This window comes from Copadichromis virginalis, linkage group LG16, assembly GCF_057382275.1.
Source record: "Copadichromis virginalis isolate Kocher_CV1m ecotype Utaka linkage group LG16, C_Virginalis_male_GT1.1, whole genome shotgun sequence".
Lineage (NCBI taxonomy): Eukaryota > Metazoa > Chordata > Actinopteri > Cichliformes > Cichlidae > Copadichromis > Copadichromis virginalis.
The window spans coordinates 34,720,733-34,739,455 of record NC_140633.1 but is presented as its reverse complement, the minus strand read 5'-3'; the positions used below and the strand labels follow the sequence as shown (position 1 = coordinate 34,739,455).

General features: G+C 41.0%; 4 protein-coding genes across 6 annotated transcripts; 2 read left to right on the top strand and 2 right to left on the bottom strand.

The window, feature by feature from the left end:
* The first annotated feature begins 14 nt into the window (after window positions 1–14).
* On the top strand, window positions 15–6,922 carry cnot9 (CCR4-NOT transcription complex subunit 9). 2 transcript variants are annotated; one of them, XM_085434553.1, is made up of 8 exons: window positions 17–364; window positions 522–707; window positions 1,557–1,672; window positions 3,642–3,751; window positions 3,845–3,954; window positions 4,064–4,162; window positions 5,185–5,276; window positions 6,033–6,922. In XM_085434553.1, exons 1-8 carry the CDS (start codon window positions 347–349, stop codon window positions 6,199–6,201), a joined length of 900 nt encoding a protein of 299 aa, XP_085290679.1. In that variant the 5' UTR covers window positions 17–346; the 3' UTR covers window positions 6,202–6,922. The 2 variants fall into 2 exon arrangements, with proteins under 2 accessions (XP_085290678.1, XP_085290679.1); XM_085434552.1 differs by having other exon boundaries at window positions 15–364; window positions 3,642–3,954.
* A 1,101-nt stretch (window positions 6,923–8,023) lies between these two features.
* Window positions 8,024–12,264, top strand: LOC146691232 (uncharacterized). 2 transcript variants are annotated; one of them, XM_085434546.1, is made up of 8 exons: window positions 8,024–8,357; window positions 9,574–9,663; window positions 11,046–11,125; window positions 11,218–11,333; window positions 11,427–11,524; window positions 11,657–11,725; window positions 11,800–11,858; window positions 12,029–12,264. In XM_085434546.1, exons 1-8 carry the CDS (start codon window positions 8,166–8,168, stop codon window positions 12,147–12,149), a joined length of 825 nt encoding a protein of 274 aa, XP_085290672.1. In that variant the 5' UTR covers window positions 8,024–8,165; the 3' UTR covers window positions 12,150–12,264. The 2 variants fall into 2 exon arrangements, with proteins under 2 accessions (XP_085290672.1, XP_085290673.1); XM_085434547.1 differs by lacking the exon at window positions 9,574–9,663.
* On the bottom strand, window positions 12,142–15,268 carry asnsd1 (asparagine synthetase domain containing 1). The gene is made up of 3 exons (XM_085434545.1): window positions 13,862–15,268; window positions 13,425–13,606; window positions 12,142–12,507 (listed from the first exon to the last, which is right to left on the bottom strand). The coding sequence occupies exons 1-3, from the start codon at window positions 15,266–15,268 to the stop codon at window positions 12,261–12,263; spliced, it is 1,836 nt and encodes a 611-aa protein (XP_085290671.1). The 3' UTR covers window positions 12,142–12,260.
* On the bottom strand, window positions 15,262–16,962 carry asdurf (ASNSD1 upstream open reading frame). The gene is made up of 4 exons (XM_085434548.1): window positions 16,710–16,962; window positions 16,471–16,524; window positions 16,229–16,304; window positions 15,262–15,327 (listed from the first exon to the last, which is right to left on the bottom strand). Exons 1-4 carry the CDS (start codon window positions 16,782–16,784, stop codon window positions 15,287–15,289), a joined length of 246 nt encoding a protein of 81 aa, XP_085290674.1. The 5' UTR covers window positions 16,785–16,962; the 3' UTR covers window positions 15,262–15,286.
* Window positions 16,963–18,723: the final 1,761 nt, after the last annotated feature.

Sequence of the window (18,723 nt, the reverse complement as noted above, 5' to 3'; positions counted from 1 at the left end):
TTCATCTCGCGATATTTCAGTTATTTGTATCAAGGCTGTCCACGGGTCTGCCAAGCTAAGCCTCGCTTTAGTTTTAGTATGAATTACGTTTAGTTTTGAGCTAATTAGTGTGGTTTAAAGCGCACAAATTAGACTGCTAGTGTTCCCTTTCCCCTTATTTCGGCGAATTTGAAGTTATGTTAATGTACACGGGTACTTGTCTTCATAGGCCAGGACATTTAGCAGCCAGCTCGGGCTAGCTTTGTGCTAGTTACGCCAACTTACTTGCATTGCAACCACGTTCACCACACTTAATCAAATTTAGTTGTTTATAACGACATAAAGACGCCACAAAGAGCTTCGGAGAATGCTTGCAACGGGAGCGGTGAGTGTAATTTCACCTTACTTTGCTTTGAAGTCTCGAACCGTCTTAACATGGAGCTTCCTCATCCTTTTGTTTGATTTACATTAAACATCGACCACCCATTCTCAAACACAGACCCAAGACGACATGCTTTTTAAACTCATTTTGCCTTTTGCAGGCTGTATCTAATGTCACAGCCCTGGCTCAGGTAGACCGGGAAAAGATCTACCAGTGGATCAATGAGTTGTCCAGCCCAGAGACCAGAGAGAATGCCCTGCTGGAGCTCAGCAAGAAACGCGAATCTGTGCCAGACCTGGCACCGATGCTTTGGCATTCCTGTGGCACTATCGCTGCTCTCCTGCAGGTAAGATCTGTTGCCTCTCTACCAGTTGGAAATCAGGATTTTTTTATTATTTTTTTATGCTTCAAATCTACATCGGAACCACAAACCTGAATCTTTAACCCTATGGCATAACTGGACATGCACCCTTCTAGAAATTTAATACACACAGCATCCAGAGCACGTACTGTGATTGGCCTACCCAGTGCTATAGATTTCCCACTGTTAATTTCATCTTAGTTTTTGAATTTCTCAGTGACAGAATAACATCATCTCCTCAATATAAGGATTCACAAATGTCAACAAATTACTGGAGAAAGATATAGAGGTAATAAAGTACCAGCATTTTATTTGTTCCTGTAGGCTGGCTCCACATATAAAACACCAGAAGACACACTAATTAACACATAATGCACAAACACATAAATGATGTTGACAACATGGCTACTTACATAAGCTATGCCATAGGCTTGACAAAGATTCAGCACAACCATCAGGGACTACAAGTCATGCCATGTTTGCATGGCAGCTAGGCCTTACAGACCACTCGCATGAAGTGAGCTTCTTCATTACTCTGAATTGTTTTGCTATATTATTTTTATTTATATAATATGTTGCATTGGTACTTGTTGTTAAGAGCTCTTAGTATATTTTAAAACTTGACCTGAATTATAAGACTTCCAGGGCACTAGGTCTTGAAATGGTTGTAAGCGTTTTTTTAATCTCTACCTACCATTAGAGTTTATACCACTTGTTGAGTTAATACCCGTGAGTTAATACCACAGAGATGACGGAGTAATCCATCATCTCTATAGTTCTGTTTGCCCAGTGTCATTTGCTGTGCACCATTGATGCATTCCTTTCTCTTTGTAGGAAATAGTGAACATCTATCCATCCATTAACCCACCGACACTCACAGCACATCAGTCTAACAGAGTGTGCAACGCCTTGGCACTCCTGCAATGTGTTGCCTCACACCCAGAGACACGGTAAGGGGACAATTGGAAGCTTTAATTGTGTAATACTAAAGAAAAACCTTTACTACAGAGCAGATTGAGTTTTATCCACTTTGCCTTCATTTGTTCTGTTTCAATCAGGAATTTCAGGAAACTAAACTACAACCATGCTTCTTTTTTTGTTTTACCTCATCTTTTCTTTTCACTGATACAAACGAGGCTTTTAAGCCTTAAATGAAAGTACCTAATTTTCTGCACTATAAGGTGCACTTAAAATGCTTTAATTTTCTCAAATATCAGCAGTGCACCTTATAATCTGGTGCACCTAATGTATGAATTCTGGTTGTGCTTACTGAACCGATTTTATGTGGTACACGGCACTCAAAAATCTGTCAAAATGTTTTAGTACGACTTTAGTAAGTTACGAAGCCGCACCGCTTGATGGATTGTCAGAGCATTACAGCTACCGTAGTCAGGAGCCTCACAGACTGAGTATCTGGGTCCAAAACGCCGTCCCCTTCAGGTCCCAAATTCAAACGAACACTGAGAGTTAAAAACTTTCTAAATTCTTTCATCTTTAATAAAAATAATCAGTGTTGCTGCTTTACCAGGTGTAACAATTAAGTTTAACATCGAGGCATCCATGAAAACAGAATTTATTAAATTTAACAGAGTTAGATGTTAGCAGGAAGTTAGCTCGCTAGTTTCCATCTAAACATGATATAGGATGTTCTGACTGAGAGATTTCTGAAAGAATTAAAACATACAGCTCTGCTATCACTACCATACCGAGCCCTGCAAGGGACATGGGAGAAAAAAAAATTAAGATGAAGTTTTGTGAGATCCCACAAACGGTTTGCAAGATCTCACAAACGGAGATCTTGCACTGGTATGCTTCGCAGGTCACATTTGAAGGCCGAGTCAGTGTATCCTTCGTTACCCAACCTATCCCAGAATTCATAGCGTGGCCCAGCCAATTCGTTTCTAACAATGGCGCCAGCTAGTTGGTTTTAATATTACTTTTTCGGGGTCACAAAATAAACTTTTAAGATATTTTCAGGCGTGAATGTAGCTGTGTAAACATCAAATATCTGCTCGGTTTATCAAGACATCACATATTTGCAAAAGTGCTCCGACGTTTTCAGAGACGTCTGTTACCCACCATCTCGAAGCTAACAGGAGGTCGAGGCCCACTACAACCGGGGGGGAAAAGGCACATCGTGCCTTAACCTCCCGGTCGGCTTCGAGCTGTGCACATCACTAAATACCAGCTTGTCCAACTTCAGTAAACCAACGAACATCACTGCTGTGATCGTTAGCGACACAGCTATGTTAGCATAACAAAAACACAGTGTGTGTGTATGTGTTAGTCCCCATAGGGAAATAGTTCCCATTCACCCAGTGAAGCAGTGGGCAGCCACCAATGCAGCGCCCGGGGAGCAGTGTGTATGGACGGTACCTTGCTCAGGGGTACCTCAGGGTAGCCGTTCAGTGGAGTTGAACCCCCGACTTTCCGATCATGGGGCCACCACTCTACCTACTGAGCTATCCCTGGCCACCACCAGTGAAGCTGGAGGATGAACGCTAACTTTTTTCCACTCAATAAAAGTTAACATGAGGGTTAAGAACAAATGCAATCGTGTGGCAGGATGCTGTAAACAGACCAAACTTCAGTCAGAAGAACAACTGAGATAATCCATCCACAATATGAGGTTAGTCACTAATATACTGCAACAACATGTGAAAGAGCAGCTGTGAGAGAATTAAACATTAATGGATCAATGGTACGGAAGTGGAGGAAACAAGAAGAATGAGTTGAGTAAAGTTTGACTTATCTGACTGTTTTGTTTCGCTTGATGCACCGTATAATCTGGTGTGCCTTATGTATGAAAACAGACCCGTTAATCGACAGTGCGCCTTATGGTCCGGTATATGTGTTTGATATGAGTGTGGTTACACTGATTTAAAAGTATTTTTCTTTTAATTTTTAATATCTTGCCAGGTCGGCTTTCCTCGCAGCCCACATTCCCCTTTTCCTTTATCCCTTTTTGCACACTGTGAGCAAAACGCGCCCATTCGAGTACCTGCGCCTCACCAGCCTTGGAGTCATAGGTATGCTCTCCTCTCATTGTATTATGAAAAGAGTTTTTATCATTCAAAGTGTGTGTGTACAGGTATTAAGATGTCTGTTTGTACTTAATGTAGGTGCCTTGGTCAAAACAGATGAACAAGAAGTGATTAACTTTCTTCTCACAACTGAAATCATCCCGCTTTGTCTCCGCATTATGGAATCAGGAAGTGAGCTCTCTAAGACGGTACGGAGCTATTCTGTTTTTAAAATGGTCTGAACCTTTACAGATAGCCCGCAGCATAATATTGACACCTACTAGTGAGAAATCTTTATACGCATGTTTGTTTTTTCAGGTTGCTACCTTCATACTGCAGAAGATACTGCTTGATGACACAGGGCTGGCTTACATATGCCAGACTTATGAGCGTTTCTCCCATGTGGCAATGATCCTTGTAAGTGTTTGCTGTAAAGATATGCATGGACATGATCAGATAGACTTTCTGTGACACATCATCGATTACAAGAAGATGGTTTAGTCTCACTGATTTCTGTTTGTAATTTGTTGAAAAGTCCAGACAGAATTAAAAACTTTTGTTAACCGTTCGGAATAAACAGGCACAGACTGATATTTAAAAACCAGTTGTCTGTTCAAAGCTTTTTACAAACTGACCAGAAGAAAATCTGCATCAAGTCATATCTTTACTTCGCTGTCAATTATGTCCAAGCAGAAATGGTCCACAGTTAAAAAAAATTTAACAATTAATTTTCAGTCATTATCAGCAAATGAAATACTTCAGAACGTAAACTTCATATTAAAACTAAACTTGATTTTTCAAAAGGAATCAGTTCGTTGCACTGCAGTTCGAACCCTAGAGTCTCTTGTTTATGTTTCTTTTTGGTGTTTTAAAAACCCAACTGGGCACGGACATCACAAATTAGCCCAGGCTGCAGTGGCGTGCAGCATGGTTCATGTCACATGATTGAGCCTATAAAATAAATTTAAAAAAATAAACCCTTGAGAAGTTGAGAGCAGCATAGTAACAATATTTACTGCACTCCACTGATTTGATTTATGTAATCCATATACAGGGGGCTGATCAAATGTACCAAGGACAGAAGAAAATGCCCCCATGTCACATTCATTACCTTTGATGTGTAAACAGCACGCTGTAAAATCCTGTCACGTGTTCACAGCTGAACTTTAATCTTCAGTCAGAATAAAAATATTGATACAGTTCGGTGGTTCTCAAACTGTGAGGTGTGGGCAACCTGGTGAAATCATTAGGAGGGAAAAAAGTCAAATAAATCGAGACATTAACAAGAGTTTCCTGAGGCTTTCACACTGACCTTTAACTCAAATGTAGTTTGAGTGCTTTCTTTAAATAATAATTTGTTGATTTGTGGCGTGTGGGTCGGGATCTTTGTTTGCTGGATGTAACTGTAGCTGTTGTCTCCATCATGTTTGCATCTTCAGGGTAAAATGGTGCTGCAGCTCTCCAAAGAACCATCAGCTCGGCTGCTGAAGCACGTCGTCCGCTGCTACCTTCGCCTTTCAGATAATCTCAGGTACAGCATCTTTACTCTGTTGCAGTTTATTGTGTGCTTGCAACCTTGCGCCACGGACCGGTTTATGCCCGACAATATTTTCACAGACCGGCCTTTAAGATGTCGCGGATAAATACAACAAAATAAAACTAGTACCGGTACCGAAAAAAAAGAAAATTTATTCATAACACACGTGAAAAGACCAAGGAAAACCGAGTAAACGATAAAAACGATAACAAAATAACGCTGAAAACCGATAAAAACCCTGAAAACTATACATTTCACACCTGAGCCTCAACTCTCGCGGCCCGGTACCAAATGACTCACGGACCGATACCGGTCCGAGGCCAGGGGGTTGGGGACCGCTGCTGTATAACACTGGCTTCGCTGTTTGAAGACTTCAATCAGCTTGCCACTAGGAGAAGCTATTGCAAAAATACACTGGTAGTTTTTACACCATGAGATGTTTATGTGTGTAAAAACAGTTCATGGTAACAGGTTGTATTAGATGTAATAGCTGCAGCTTTACTTGAAACACTTGGGAATAACTACATAGACAGAAAAATGCACTACATGTTGAAGCTGTTCATCGTTTAGGAATATTATATTTTTGTTTATTCTGATGATTTTTTGTTTTTGCCTTACTCTTCTTTCTAACCTGACATTAATTATTTGGAAAAATATATCTGCACTTTCATTGAGTGTTTTCATCAAGTTTGAAGTTCAATTTCATTTGAAGTGATATTAAAAGGAGGTTTTGTGTTGTTCCTTCCTCAGAGCCAGAGAGGCACTCCGTCAGTGTCTACCCGACCAGCTGAAGGACAGCACCTTCGCCCAGGTGCTGAAGGATGACACCACCACCAAACGCTGGCTGGCTCAGCTGGTCAAAAACCTGCAGGAGGGCCAAGTGACCGACGCCCGGGGCATCCCGCTGGCCCCGCAGTGAAGAATTCACAGGAGACACAAACGGACTTGAATTTGTATTCTGTCACATGTGGTGCTAAGACTGAAAAGTAAACAACATGATGGAAGAAGATATTTTTGCTCTTGGGTCATTTATTTTTCCACATCTTCTTTATAGGAACCCAGACTGTATGATTTCCAAGACTTTTGTGAATATTTGAAAATCCAATAATGATACATAGGCTGATGTTTTCCTTGAAACAGCTTGATAAAGAAATGTTTAGGTAGGAGATTTTGCGGTTGAAAAAAGGAAAACAGTAACACTCCTGCATTTCTGTTAACAGCGAAATTAACTGACGTTTACTTTTTAGAAAGTAAATAAATATGCATTAAAATGCATTCCTTTTATATGAAACAACAGACAAACTAATAATAAAATGTGTCTATTGCTGCAGTAACTACAAATACATTTTGCCATAATTATCACCACAGATTACTGGTAAATTAAAATAAGATGGTACTGGCTGTAAATATCCTGCTATCACTGGATCCTACAGTTACATCCCACATTACATACATACTCTTGTTTGTTGTGTTTCTAATGGGACTACTTCCAGATGTGCACACTGGTATGTGCAGCAGTTTAGTAATACAGTGATATTCTGTACATTTGCTGGCACATTTGTGTAAAGAAAAAAGGTTTCTGTTCTGAATAAATCTCTGAGCTAGACAGCACTTGTTGGCAATATTTCACAAATAAACAATTTTACACCAAACTCCTGCCCCTGGCAGTGCCCTTTATGTGTGATTAGACTATCTATGGAATTTGACTGTCAATCTATAGCTCAATAATACGACTGCAATATGTCTTCAATACGACTGCAAGCACTTTTTGAGTTTTTTAATTGAAATGGTTCCATTATTTGCGGCTTTGTTGTTTAACAGCTAAAATCCTACAAATCTTTATTTACAGTGAAATTCCTCGGAGAATTACTTTTAATTTAGAAAGTAGCAACTGGAAGCGATGGTCTCAGTGTTTGAGGGGACAGTACGGATCCACCATGGAGGTTAAGGCAATAAGAAGAAAGTATATCTCACTTCCTCTTTCCCCTAAAGTAAGAGGTTAACTTTAAAATCATAAATGAGGTTTATCCAACCAATGAATTCTTAAAACGGAAATTTAATTTAGATGTGAACGCCTTCACATTTTGTGACAGTGATATTGAAAGTCTGGATCACTTGTTTTTCTACTGTGAATCAGTGCACCCCTTCTGGATTGACATGTGGAGCTGGCTACAGTTCAGGAGAATTCAGTTACCACATTTGATGATGACAGTAATAAAATTTGGAATACTTGCTGAGAATGCAGATTTTGACTTGTTGATTAGGACGTTTTTGTTACTGGGAAAAAAATTTATTCACAAATGCAGATATTTTAAAGCTAAACCACGTATAAACAGATGGCTGAATGACTTTAAACTCTGGGCTAAATCGCTGAAACTTGTGAATAACAAGAAAGCTCATAAACTTATTGTATTATTTAACAAGTTTAATCTATGTTAAAAAAGAAACCTCCCTATTTAATGATCATGATTGCCCTTTTTTGTTCATATAAATTTTTTCCTTTGGTTTTAAATCCTTCAATGACTGTTCTCTCTTTTTGTTCTAACTCTTTTTGGCTTTGTGTTTATTGTTTTTTTGTTTTTGTTTTGTTTTGTTTTTTTTTCTTCCTCTTTTGTCGTTGTAACGCTCAACCGAGGATATTACATATTCGGATTAATGATGGTGCCTTGTATGTTATACTGTTGATTATAAATAAAGTTCTTTAAAAAAAAAAAACTAGCGTCCTGCCATTAGTTGGACGCTAACCTCGCGAGAATATCCAGAAGTTGATCTATGGACGTTATCAAACTTTGCTCTCTCGGTTTATACCCGCTAATGTGCCGTTGAGTTTCCCCGTAAAGCACCTGACAGCTCGCCGGGAGCCCTTCGGATTACAGAGTTCAAATGAAAGCCGTGATTCTCGCCGCCGGGTACGGAACCAGGCTCCAGAGGGATGTGTTGGCGGACACCACCGGAAGGTTCGCCCACCTGGCGCACGTAGCCAAGCCGCTGCTGCCCGTCGGTCGGTGCCCTTTGAGCTCACGCTGGATCCACGCGCTGACAGTGTCCGGCTCCGTGGACACCATCTATGTCGTGGTAAATAACCAGTAACTAGGTCCAATAACTGACTCCATTTCACAGGAATCTGATCCGACTCTGCGTAACTGTTAAAATGATAAACCAGGTTTGAATATGTGTGGACAACAGTGTTGGGGAGTAACGGAATACATGTACCGCCGTTACGTATTTAAAATACAAAATATGAGTAGGGATGGGTATTGATAAGATTTTCACCATTTAGATTCCATTTTCGATTCTGTTTAACGATTCGATTCTTTATCGATTCTCTTATCGATTCTTTTTTTTAAAAAAGGAGAACACTAAGGTCGATTAGCTTAGAACTTTGTTTTATAGCTTCTCTTTGAACAAGATAGAAATTTAGGAGTAACATGGCCTTACAAACCCAACAGTGAGATCTTAAGAGATCCAGCCTATGGCTCTTTAATGGGGTGTCACAGGGTCCCCAGGAAAAATAATTGTAAATGTAAAATAATAAAATAAATATTCTTCTGTAGCAATAACAAAGTATAACATAAATTATTCTGTAGCAATTACACAAGAATATCCAGTAATGTCCCTGCCTACAATTAAACACACTCACTTACCGTAAATCGGGGGCATCTGCTGTGGCAAATGGGTGCAAGTCTTTTACCTCAAACTTAGTCACTGCTCGGTGACATTCGTCTATCCTGGCCTGAAAGGAGATGCTACCGGTAGACTGCAGCGAGAACTGCCAGCATCTGAGCCAGACTCTCTCTGTCTCTCTCATCATGGTCACCTAAATGCACATTACTGTGCATTTAGGTGGGGCATGTATTCTGTAATCTGTAGTGGAATACATTTTAAAAGTAACCTTCCCAACACTGGTGGACAAACACATCAAAGATAGTTCCCTGATTCACTTTACATGTTAGTTAAATAGATAGAGATAAAGTGTTAGGCACAGCCCAGACAGCAAGGAGACATTGAACTGATGTTGATTTTTCATCTGATCCATCAGAATCGTCAGGATTGAAATGTCAATGAAATATCAATGTTGAAACAACATTAAAATACTGATGAAACCTGACATTGACATTGAAATAACATTGATTCATTGTTGTTCTGTTATTGTTGATTGTTGATCTATTTATAGTTGACTATGTGACAACAATCACGTAGTGAGTACCTTCTCTTCTGATGTAATGATTATGATAATGATCAGTAACGTGCAGGTCTGTGACCCACTCTTATCCTCTGCTGATCTCCACAGACCAACACTCTGTACCTCAGGGCGTTTGAAGAATGGGCAACAAATTTCACAAATGTCCAGATCCTCAGCGACCAGACGACAAGCAATGATGTAATCCTTTACACTCCGCTTCCATACCGTCCTCTGACCTGTAATCTAAAGATTTTTTTACACATGCCCCGCAGCACTGAGCAGTGTTGGTCAAGTTACTTGAAAAAAGTAATCCTGCTACTTTACTGATTACTTATTTTCAAAAGTAATTAGTTACTTTTTAAAACATGATTTATCCCCTAAATACGTAATAAAGCGATAGATCTTTCAGCCCAATTCTACTTTTTCTGCATAATCCATCATATAAAATGTAATCAAATGGAAAAGTCTCTTTTTAAAACTTGTTTTATTAGTTTTAATCTTTTAACTTTATGCATCAAGCAAGCATTAAATTATATGCAACATTCTCTGACTGGAAGAAATTTGTTTAACATTTAAACCTTTTCTGCATATTCCAGCATATAAAATAAAATAGTTTTTTGTTTACACTCACTCTTTCAAATAGATGCACGTAAAACGCAGCAGAAAATAAATAAAATCAAAGACTCAGCGGCCCTGTTGCTCTATTTTCACCTGTATAGCAGGAGTGGGGCAGGCGGAGGTTTGCCCTGGTGCAGGTGTGCTGCAGCAGTCAGTGGAAGAATTTGGCAGTTTCTCTGTAAATTTCACATTCCAGCGGCAGCGTATTTGGTGCTTGCTCGGACGTATGGGGGTTTTTTCGCTGTAAAAAGAAGTTTTCTTCCCACGCAGTGAGCAGCGAACGATAATGTTTTTCTCACTTTTTACGGAATCAAACTGAAAGTAAGGTCAGTACTTCCACGCTTTAAACACTGCACGCTCATACTCTCTCCTGCACACAGCTGTTGCCATGAACGTCACACTCGCTTACGTCACTGTCGTGAGACACTCTCGCAAAAAAAATCATGGTTTTAGTAATGCAGTAACGCAGCGTGCTTACGGGAAAGTAACAGTAATCTAATTACCTTTTTTTGCAATAGGAATCCCTTACTTTACTCATTACTCGAAAAAAGTAATTGGACTACAGTAACGCGTTACAAATAACTGCCCAGGTTTTCAACAGACCACAATCTATCCAAAATGCATTTAAGCTCTGATAACAACTGTGACCAGATTGATTTTACACCCCGTGCCTTTAGAGTGTGACATTTGGAGTGGATGTAAAAATGAGTTTTTAGTCCTGAAAACTTCTTGTGGATATCTCCTGTACTTATAATTATATAAAAAATTATTTTCAACCCACTTCTGTGCACTTCGAGGGCCTGTAATTCTGAAAATTGTCAGAGCATGAAGGTAAACCTTTGCATAGTTTCATTAAATATGCTGAAGCTCTTCTACATTAAGTAAGCTGTTGATTCCGATGTCAGGCAGGGATTTTCTTCTCAGATCTGGTTGATTACCTGGACTGATTTGTCCTTCACCAGGAACGACTGGGCGCCGTGGCCTGCCTGCAGCTCGCTGTGAAGCACTTTAACATAGAAGATCATGTCATAGTTATCGGAGGGTAAGTTTGTGCTCCTTAGCTCATGGTAAACTGTAGTTTTGAGTGTGTAAACAGCTCTGAGATGTAGCTCTCTCCCTGTCCATCCTGAACAGTGACACCCTCTTCAAAGAAGATTTCAGCCTCAGGAAAGTTAAAGAGAGGTTCTCTGATGTCCAGTCGAAGTGTGAAGACAGCTGCCTTGTGCTGTCGTATCAGTGCAGAGACGAGGGTGAGGTTAATAAAGCTGTTCACGTGTCCAACATCAGCCGTGGCTTTGCGTCTTCTTCCCAGTTAGTTCTGTATTTTATGTTTGTGTGTTCAGAAACCCAGAAATATGGAATCCTGGAGGCAGACACTGATCTTCGTGTCCTCTGTATGAAGGAGAAGCCTCTTCCCTCAGAGACAAAGTCCAGGAGAGCAGTAAGTTCAACACAAATGGTCAGAATGTGGTAAAATATACACTCAGGGATCTTAGGGTTAAAGACTGTAAATGAAAGATGGAACTTTACTACCCGGACTCAGAACACAGAGCTGACTATTTTTGGTTTTCAGTGCCCTTGTTTCTACGTGTTTTCAAAAAGAAGTCTTCGTCTGTTGGACACTTTCCTTGAGGAAAAGAAGGTAAACGAAATAAGCCGACACTCCACAATTAAGTTATGTTTTTATTATTAACGAGAAGCTTAATATTTCCACAGGATGCTCCAATCACAGAGAAAGACGCTCCCGGAAACTTTGTGTCTTGGCTCATTCCGAGGTAATTTCAGCTGGGAGAAATCTGAGTTTTACTCCAAATAAATAATTTCCGCTTTTTGTGTGTTTCAGAAGGAATCAGGGTTTCATTTTTAATCTGTTCTTGTATTTTTCATATACTTAAATGACACTCTAGCTTAGACGATGGCAGACTGTTGTATTCTTTTTTTTCAGGAAACCTGTTTACATTCAGGAAATTTCTGGGCGTTTTGATGTTGGAAACTTGCCATCATATGTTGAATGTGATCTGTACTTCAAAGAAAAACTTCAGGACGTTGAGTCGTACATGGTGTAAAAGGACGTTTATTTTTTTTTAAACTGATCCAAGAAGAAAATTATCGTGTGTGACTGTAAATACACCTTTAAGTTTATGATCAATCTTTTCTATAAATGTTATTTTATTAATCTAAACAATGTGGAGTCTTGTGCATTTGTCCGAGGCCTTCTCGCGGCTGTTCTCCATCTTTGCGATGCGGGAGCCAAACTGCATGGCTCTCTTGGGCAGGACGGCCGATTGACCGAGGCCCAGTCGCCTTGCCGTCATCCTCAGGAGGAGTTTCTCGCCGACTCCTCGAGGAAGCGACAGATCGGCTTTCTGCCACACGGGAAGCGAATTCAAGTAGCTCACCACGTCTTCGTCCAAGTACGGAAACCTGCAGAGTCCACAGAGGAGAGCGCCTTTAATCTGCGGTGCTCAAAATAAATTCTATACTGAGCTGCAGTTTCAACCAGTACACCAGTCATGATTTCATACGTGACATGAATTTTTTAAGAATAACAAGAGATAAAACACCCACTGTGATTTTTTTTAAGCCACCTTACACAGTGCTGTGGAGGAGAGCTGTATTAACTGTTCATGCCTCTCAGTTCAATTATGTGATTAAATGAAAAAATGAATCATAATTTGGCAAAAATGTTTATTTACACTAAAAAATCCAATTTGTTGTGCTCTTTGCACTTATTGACAAATAAAACTTATACCAGCTGATCTGCAAATAAGAGGACATTTATTCCACTTCGGGTATTTAAAGAGCTCAAACTTAGAGGAAAAAAAAAGCTGAGACTTTATCATAATAAATCTTTTTTCTTTTTTTTTTAAATATAATTTGCGTATCGGCCAGAATTTCAAAACCCATTCCAGTTTACAACCTTATATTAAAGCTATGAAAGTGAGCTATTTAGCTTCATTATCAGTGTACAGACACCTCAGTTTAAAATCTCTGCCTGTAGAAAATTCACAGAAACGGACGGCACATCCTTCAAACAGAAACGGCATGCTGCTTAAATTTTAACCAGACATGAACAAAAATATTATTTTAAGTTGTTTTCATTTCAGTTTTTCCCTGAGTGGTTCCGCTTACTGACAGCAGGTGGCAGTAAAATGTTTTTAAAAACATGATAAAAATTAGTAAAAGCTGTGCTTTTTTTTCTTTTTTTAAACATCAGGAAGGAAAACCACCTATCTGTTAGACATCAAGGATACACATAGGATGTTATAAAGACCCCAGATTCATTAAAATAAACATCTTACCCACCACACAGACAAAACAAGCTTCACTTGCAGACCTACCGAGCTTCCTTTCCATGGTCCCCGATCACTCTGTCGTCTCTGCCCAAATTCCTGGAGGAGATCCGGCCCAGCTCCATGGCCAGCTCCTGGATCAAGCCTTCGTGTCCAGAGGTCTTAAACCGGACTCGGTGCCTGGAGTAACCAGCCAGCTGCTCATCTGCTCCGATTCCGGTCAAAATGACCTGCACAAATCAGAAACGTCTCTGATAACAAGTTTTTAAAGTTAAATGTGGAATAATTCTGCTTTCCACCAGCTCTGTATTTTTCTAGCTCACAATAATCCTAATCTATCTTAAACTGGCCTTTAACACCATTTATGACCCAAACTCTTTTATTCCTGAGAATCCTCCTCAAACAACAGTTTCATCAAATTAAAAAAAAGTTATACTGAGCTCTCACACCCTCCTTCCTACAAAAGAAACTCCGCTCTTTGTCACCTTTGCCGACGACGTGAATGGCCTCTGGTGGTTTCCCTCCGCGATGAATCCCACTCCTCTTGCAGCGAACCAAACAGCACAGCCGATGCTGTCGTCCAGCACCGTGTCCAGCGGATGCACCAGGTGACAGACGTGCACCAGGCGCTTTTCCTGCAGCTCCTCCTGCGTTACGTTAATCTCCACAAAGTTCCACTTCCTCTCAGGGTTAAGTTCTTGTAGTTCCCTGAGCCCAGCTCTTCCAGTGATTCTGTCAGGAACGTCAAAGGGGCTCAACACTTGGGAATTTCCCCGATCAGCTTTTAAATCTATGGGCTTATTTTTGGGCTTTCTCGAGGACTCGTTCTGCTTTTTGGGCTCCTGTAGTTTAAAGGCCACATTCAACAGGTCTACAGGCTCATGTGCAGGTACGTGACGGTCAGCTAAAGCAGCCAGGATCATTGAATCAATGCCTCCTGAGAAAAGTATGGCAACACGAGCACAGTCAATAGCAGGAGGAGAGAGGTTTAGAGCCCTGAAAGGTAGAGACTGAACGCGTCTCCTCACTGCCTCGCTGAGAACGTCGATGAGATGATTCACCTCATCAGTTTTCTCCTCACTGCCCAGCAGCTTCTCCAGATCCTCCACAGACAGACATGAGTTTGAGTGAATTTCTGTATCATTTAATGTTTCTGGAAGAGACACATTCATAGGTGGAACAGGTGAAGAGAGTTCAAGACCTGACTGGTTCATCACAGCACTGCAACCTCTCGGGATGGACTCCAACACCTGAGGTATGGTGTCATTACTGACATCACTTTCTGCATGAGCCCAAGGATAAACCTCAAATGCCACACAGCCAGCTTCTGCTGCCGCCTTGAGGTTAACCCTGAACACACCAGCTGCCGGGACTTCCTGCCACACGCACTGTTTGGGACCAGAAGTGTGAGCAGCCACAGAAGTTAGAGTCAGTTCGCCGGCCTCTGCGTCAAATGTCCATAATAAGCTCCGCCTACCAAAGAAATCTCGGCCAAACCACAGGTAGTCTCCTGCCTTCTGGTAGTAAACAAACCCCCATGGTCCACGAATAGCAGACAGGACAGTGAGAATCTCTGAAGGGGCATTGCAGGATGATAGCCGCTGAGCTAAAACCGTGGTGTCATTCTCCTCTGGCGTCACCGGCAGGCCACTGAAAATCTCTCCATTCCACAGCAGGATGTTTCCGGCGGCGTCTTGAAGCGGCTGAGCAGTGAGGAGACCTCTCATGTGAAGAACGTGAGCAGAGAATAAACAGCAATAGCTGAGATCTGAGCCTGTGATGGCGAGGTCCTGGCTCAAATTGGGCCCTCTCCTTTTTAAATGTTCATAAACTCTTTGATTCCACTGAGAGTGAGTGGACGCCAGACTCAGCGCACAGAAGATCCCACACATCGCGGCGTTGCTGTGGCCTCAGATATCCTGAAGTTCCTTTTTCATATAATCAAGCTCCTCTGGAAACAGAACAATGCACTAGTTACATGATGCCATAACATTGTGCCTTCACTGTAGGCCTATTATGGCATAAAACACGCTGCTGACTGTTTAATTATTTAACAAAACAAAAAAAAAAAAAAAGGGGGGGACCCTGTTCCCAACTTTACTGGCATCAAATTCAAAATGAGCAAATACAGGAAAAGCCAGCAAAGACAGAACACACAAAAACAGCCAAGCACTGAGACAACCAAGAATAACAAAACTTTCCAACATTTCCAGTGTTTGTTTTTACCTCACTGCAAATATTTCTCAAACCTACGTCTGAAAAAAGTCCTTTATTGAGCAGTTTCTCATGCATAAACTTAAAATAAACAATGCAGCTCAGAAACAATCCCACAGTGATGCCGGTGACTTTTCAATCTTTAGCTTGTCTTGATAACGACACCTGAAGTTTGATTGACATATTCTTGAAAATCTAATGGAGTTTTGTTCAGAAGAACTCTGGACTGGACGAGATGTTCTGGGCATGTACTAAAAGAGGAGGCCCTGGGATAGATACAGGACAGACTGGAGATATCACATCTCTCAGCTGGCCTGGAAACACATTGGTCTTCCTCCAAATTAGCAGGTGGAGGTGTTTAGGGAAGGGAGGTCTGGCCTTCTCTGCTTAGATTACTGCCCCCAGTCTCCCACTATCCTGGATAGCAGCAGAAAACGATTGGATGGATGGATGTTAAAAAATAAACAAAGCAGGATAAATCTGTTTTTTGCTTCTACCCTGTTTGACACATAATGTATCACATTTTTCAAAAATAATAAACTCTCAGTCAATTTTTTTTTTTTTTTTTTTTTAGAATTTTTGTTCATCTTTACTTCCAAGTTTTCACCTCTCAACCAGAGACATTTCCATCATCTTACTTTTGCACGAAGTGAGTGTCTGACTTCTCTCTCCCACGAAGAAGATGTTACTGTTCCTCTGCTGGATGTATACTTTCTGCGCGGGAAACAATCTGCATTAATCCACATTTATACTTTCAAAACACATGACTGCACCAGCCTAACAACATAGTAACCCATGTGATTTGCGTGTTTCCCATCATAACTGCACAAATAATGATGTGATCTAATAAATTTTGAGACTTTCCACTTCCTCCACTTACCCTGTTTTTCTTCAGATTGCAGAGCTCGTCCACAAGAACCTTCTGCTCTTTAATCTGTAACACAGAAAGTTTCACCGATAAAAACTACACTATCTGAATCTGTTAAGACACATAAAGCTAACAGAAGCGGCAGAATAATTATATATAACGAAAATAACCAAAAGTCTATGTATTTGGGAGACATCCGGTGGTCTGTAACAGCCACATTAGCCGTATTAGCATGTTTGGGCTAACGCTACCTTCTTGTTCAGTTCTTCTTTTACTGCGGCCTGTCCTTCAAACTGCTCGTCACTGCTGCAGCTTTTTGAAGACATGATGGTGCGAAGAAACGTAGAAAAAACTGTCCAGAGTTTTTATTAATAAAACCAAACCTGGTTCATACAGAGTAAGCTCATGCGTCTAACCAGAATGAAGCTTTTCCGGGTGCTGAATGTTCACACAGTTTGAACTCTACTGCCTCCTGCTGGTGGGCGGTGATATAGCCATTCATCTGTATCAAAAAATACAGATATTAATTTGTGCATAGTCGAATTTTTTTTTTTACTTTTTCTATTTGTTTTCTTTTTTTTTTACAAGAGCAAACCACTTAAGTTTAAGACTTTCTTCAACCTCCAAAGGTAGCCAGCCTGAAACCCCTGGCATTTGTTTTGGCACTTACCTTGAAGCATTATCTAATTAACATTATTTTAATGTGCACCAAAACCAGTCAGTTTCAAAATAAGCCAAAGTCCATTCACTTAAACATGGCTGTCTATCTATGTTCATCTCACTAGGCTTTTATCAAAGTCAGCCTTGTTTGGAGCCTACTGAGGTGGTTCAGGTGATGTATGTCCAGGATGCCTCCTGGATTCCTCCTAGGTGAGGTGTTTTAGGCATTTTTTTTTTACTGGTAGGAGACCCTTCAATAGACCCGGGTCATGAAGGAGCGATTATGTCTCTCAGCCGGCTTGGACCGTCCTAAAAGAGCTGGAGAATGTGCTCGGGGAAAGTGAGGTCTAGGTATGACTGTCACTTTTCTCTCAATTAGGACCACAGATGTCAACCTGCCCCACACAGCAGACACACTTGGGTCTAATCTGGACGTCTTCAGTTAGCAAATATGCAGATCACACATCACAAACTCTGGGTTACTGCAGATGTCGGGTGGGCTAGATGCCACAGCACACCTGACATTCGGTCTATAAAGGTGAATTTGTGGCTCTGCTGAGCTAGCTAGACTCATCCTAATGACATTTAGGCCATTTAGGCCAAATCCGTCAAGCACCTTTTAAACTTGACAAACACACCTGCCTGAAGCCTCACGTTGCTTCGCTGTCCACTCAGCTGCAATGCCTTATTGATCGGAAACAGCTGTCAGATGTTTGCAGTCTCATTCCCTGAAAGCGAGGGCTGTCATTTCAGGAACAGCGGCCACAGGTTGCCACAGCCGGCCAGACTGTGACCCTTGATGTTTATTTTTCTGTGGTGGAGTTGTCAGGCACATATAAAACTCATTGGCCTTATATCCACAAAAACTAAACCGACCACAGCCCTGTTGTGCTCCCAAAACGGTGATTACGACCATTGTTTCTTTGGTCACTCAGATGGTTGGTCATCTTTCTGTATCAGGTGTTGTGACCTTGATACCTCAAGAGCCATGCCTCGGGTATTTGGATTTTATCAGATTTTGTTGAAATACGACTGAGCTGTTCTTTAACACCTTCATTGCAACAGAGCACAAAAAAAGAGGAGAAGCATAAAGAATAGATGAATAAGAGATTTCCCATCTTGCACCTGGATCCCTTCTTTAACTGCGGCTGGTAAATGTGAGACAACTTTGAGCCACAAGAGGCAGGTCATCCAAATATTTTTATCCAGGAGTACAAATTTAGCTGATGTAAACACAGCTTGTTGTTGCACATCCCGGGATCCCTTCAGGGACAGACGTACCTGCAGGTCACATGACCACAAAATGACAGAGCAGCCGCCTGACCGCTGATGACAGCTACCTGACACAGCGGCCCACTAATAGTGGAGCTGGTAATCTGTTTGTAGCGGCTCAGTGTGTGCAGGCTTTGAGACGGTTGGGCGCTCTGTAAAAGATCACAAAGGAACTGAAGCTCCTATTGTCATCACCCGGCTCAAAATACGTGCTTATGTTACCTGTCGCTGTCAGTTTTGCTCCCTCATGCAATGAGACAGCACAGTATGCATATGCACTGCATTTGTTTTCATGTGCATTCACAGAGCTTCGTCCTAAAATAACTCAACCTC

Bases quoted from the DNA above. Each gene is read 5' to 3' on its own strand.
- cnot9 (XM_085434552.1), top strand. The intron at 708-1,556 runs GTAAGATCTGTT...TTCTCTTTGTAG, and splicing joins CTATCGCTGCTCTCCTGCAG to GAAATAGTGAACATCTATCC. The intron at 3,955-4,063 runs GTACGGAGCTAT...TTGTTTTTTCAG, and splicing joins GAAGTGAGCTCTCTAAGACG to GTTGCTACCTTCATACTGCA.
- LOC146691232 (XM_085434546.1), top strand. From the start codon at position 8,166: ATGAAAGCCGTGATTCTCGCCGCCGGGTACGGAACCAGGCTCCAGAGG. The intron at 11,126-11,217 runs GTAAGTTTGTGC...CATCCTGAACAG, and splicing joins CATGTCATAGTTATCGGAGG to TGACACCCTCTTCAAAGAAG. The intron at 11,726-11,799 runs GTAAACGAAATA...ATATTTCCACAG, and splicing joins CTTTCCTTGAGGAAAAGAAG to GATGCTCCAATCACAGAGAA.
- asnsd1 (XM_085434545.1), bottom strand. From the start codon at position 15,268: ATGTGTGGGATCTTCTGTGCGCTGAGTCTGGCGTCCACTCACTCTCAG. The intron at 13,607-13,861 runs GTGACAAAGAGC...TGATTTGTGCAG, and splicing joins CATTCACGTCGTCGGCAAAG to GTCATTTTGACCGGAATCGG. The intron at 12,508-13,424 runs GTAGGTCTGCAA...TGGACTCTGCAG, and splicing joins GACCATGGAAAGGAAGCTCG to GTTTCCGTACTTGGACGAAG.
- asdurf (XM_085434548.1), bottom strand. From the start codon at position 16,784: ATGTCTTCAAAAAGCTGCAGCAGTGACGAGCAGTTTGAAGGACAGGCC. The intron at 16,305-16,470 runs GTAAGTGGAGGA...TTTCCCGCGCAG, and splicing joins GCAATCTGAAGAAAAACAGG to AAAGTATACATCCAGCAGAG. The intron at 15,328-16,228 runs GTAAGATGATGG...TTCTGTTTCCAG, and splicing joins GACACTCACTTCGTGCAAAA to AGGAGCTTGATTATATGAAA.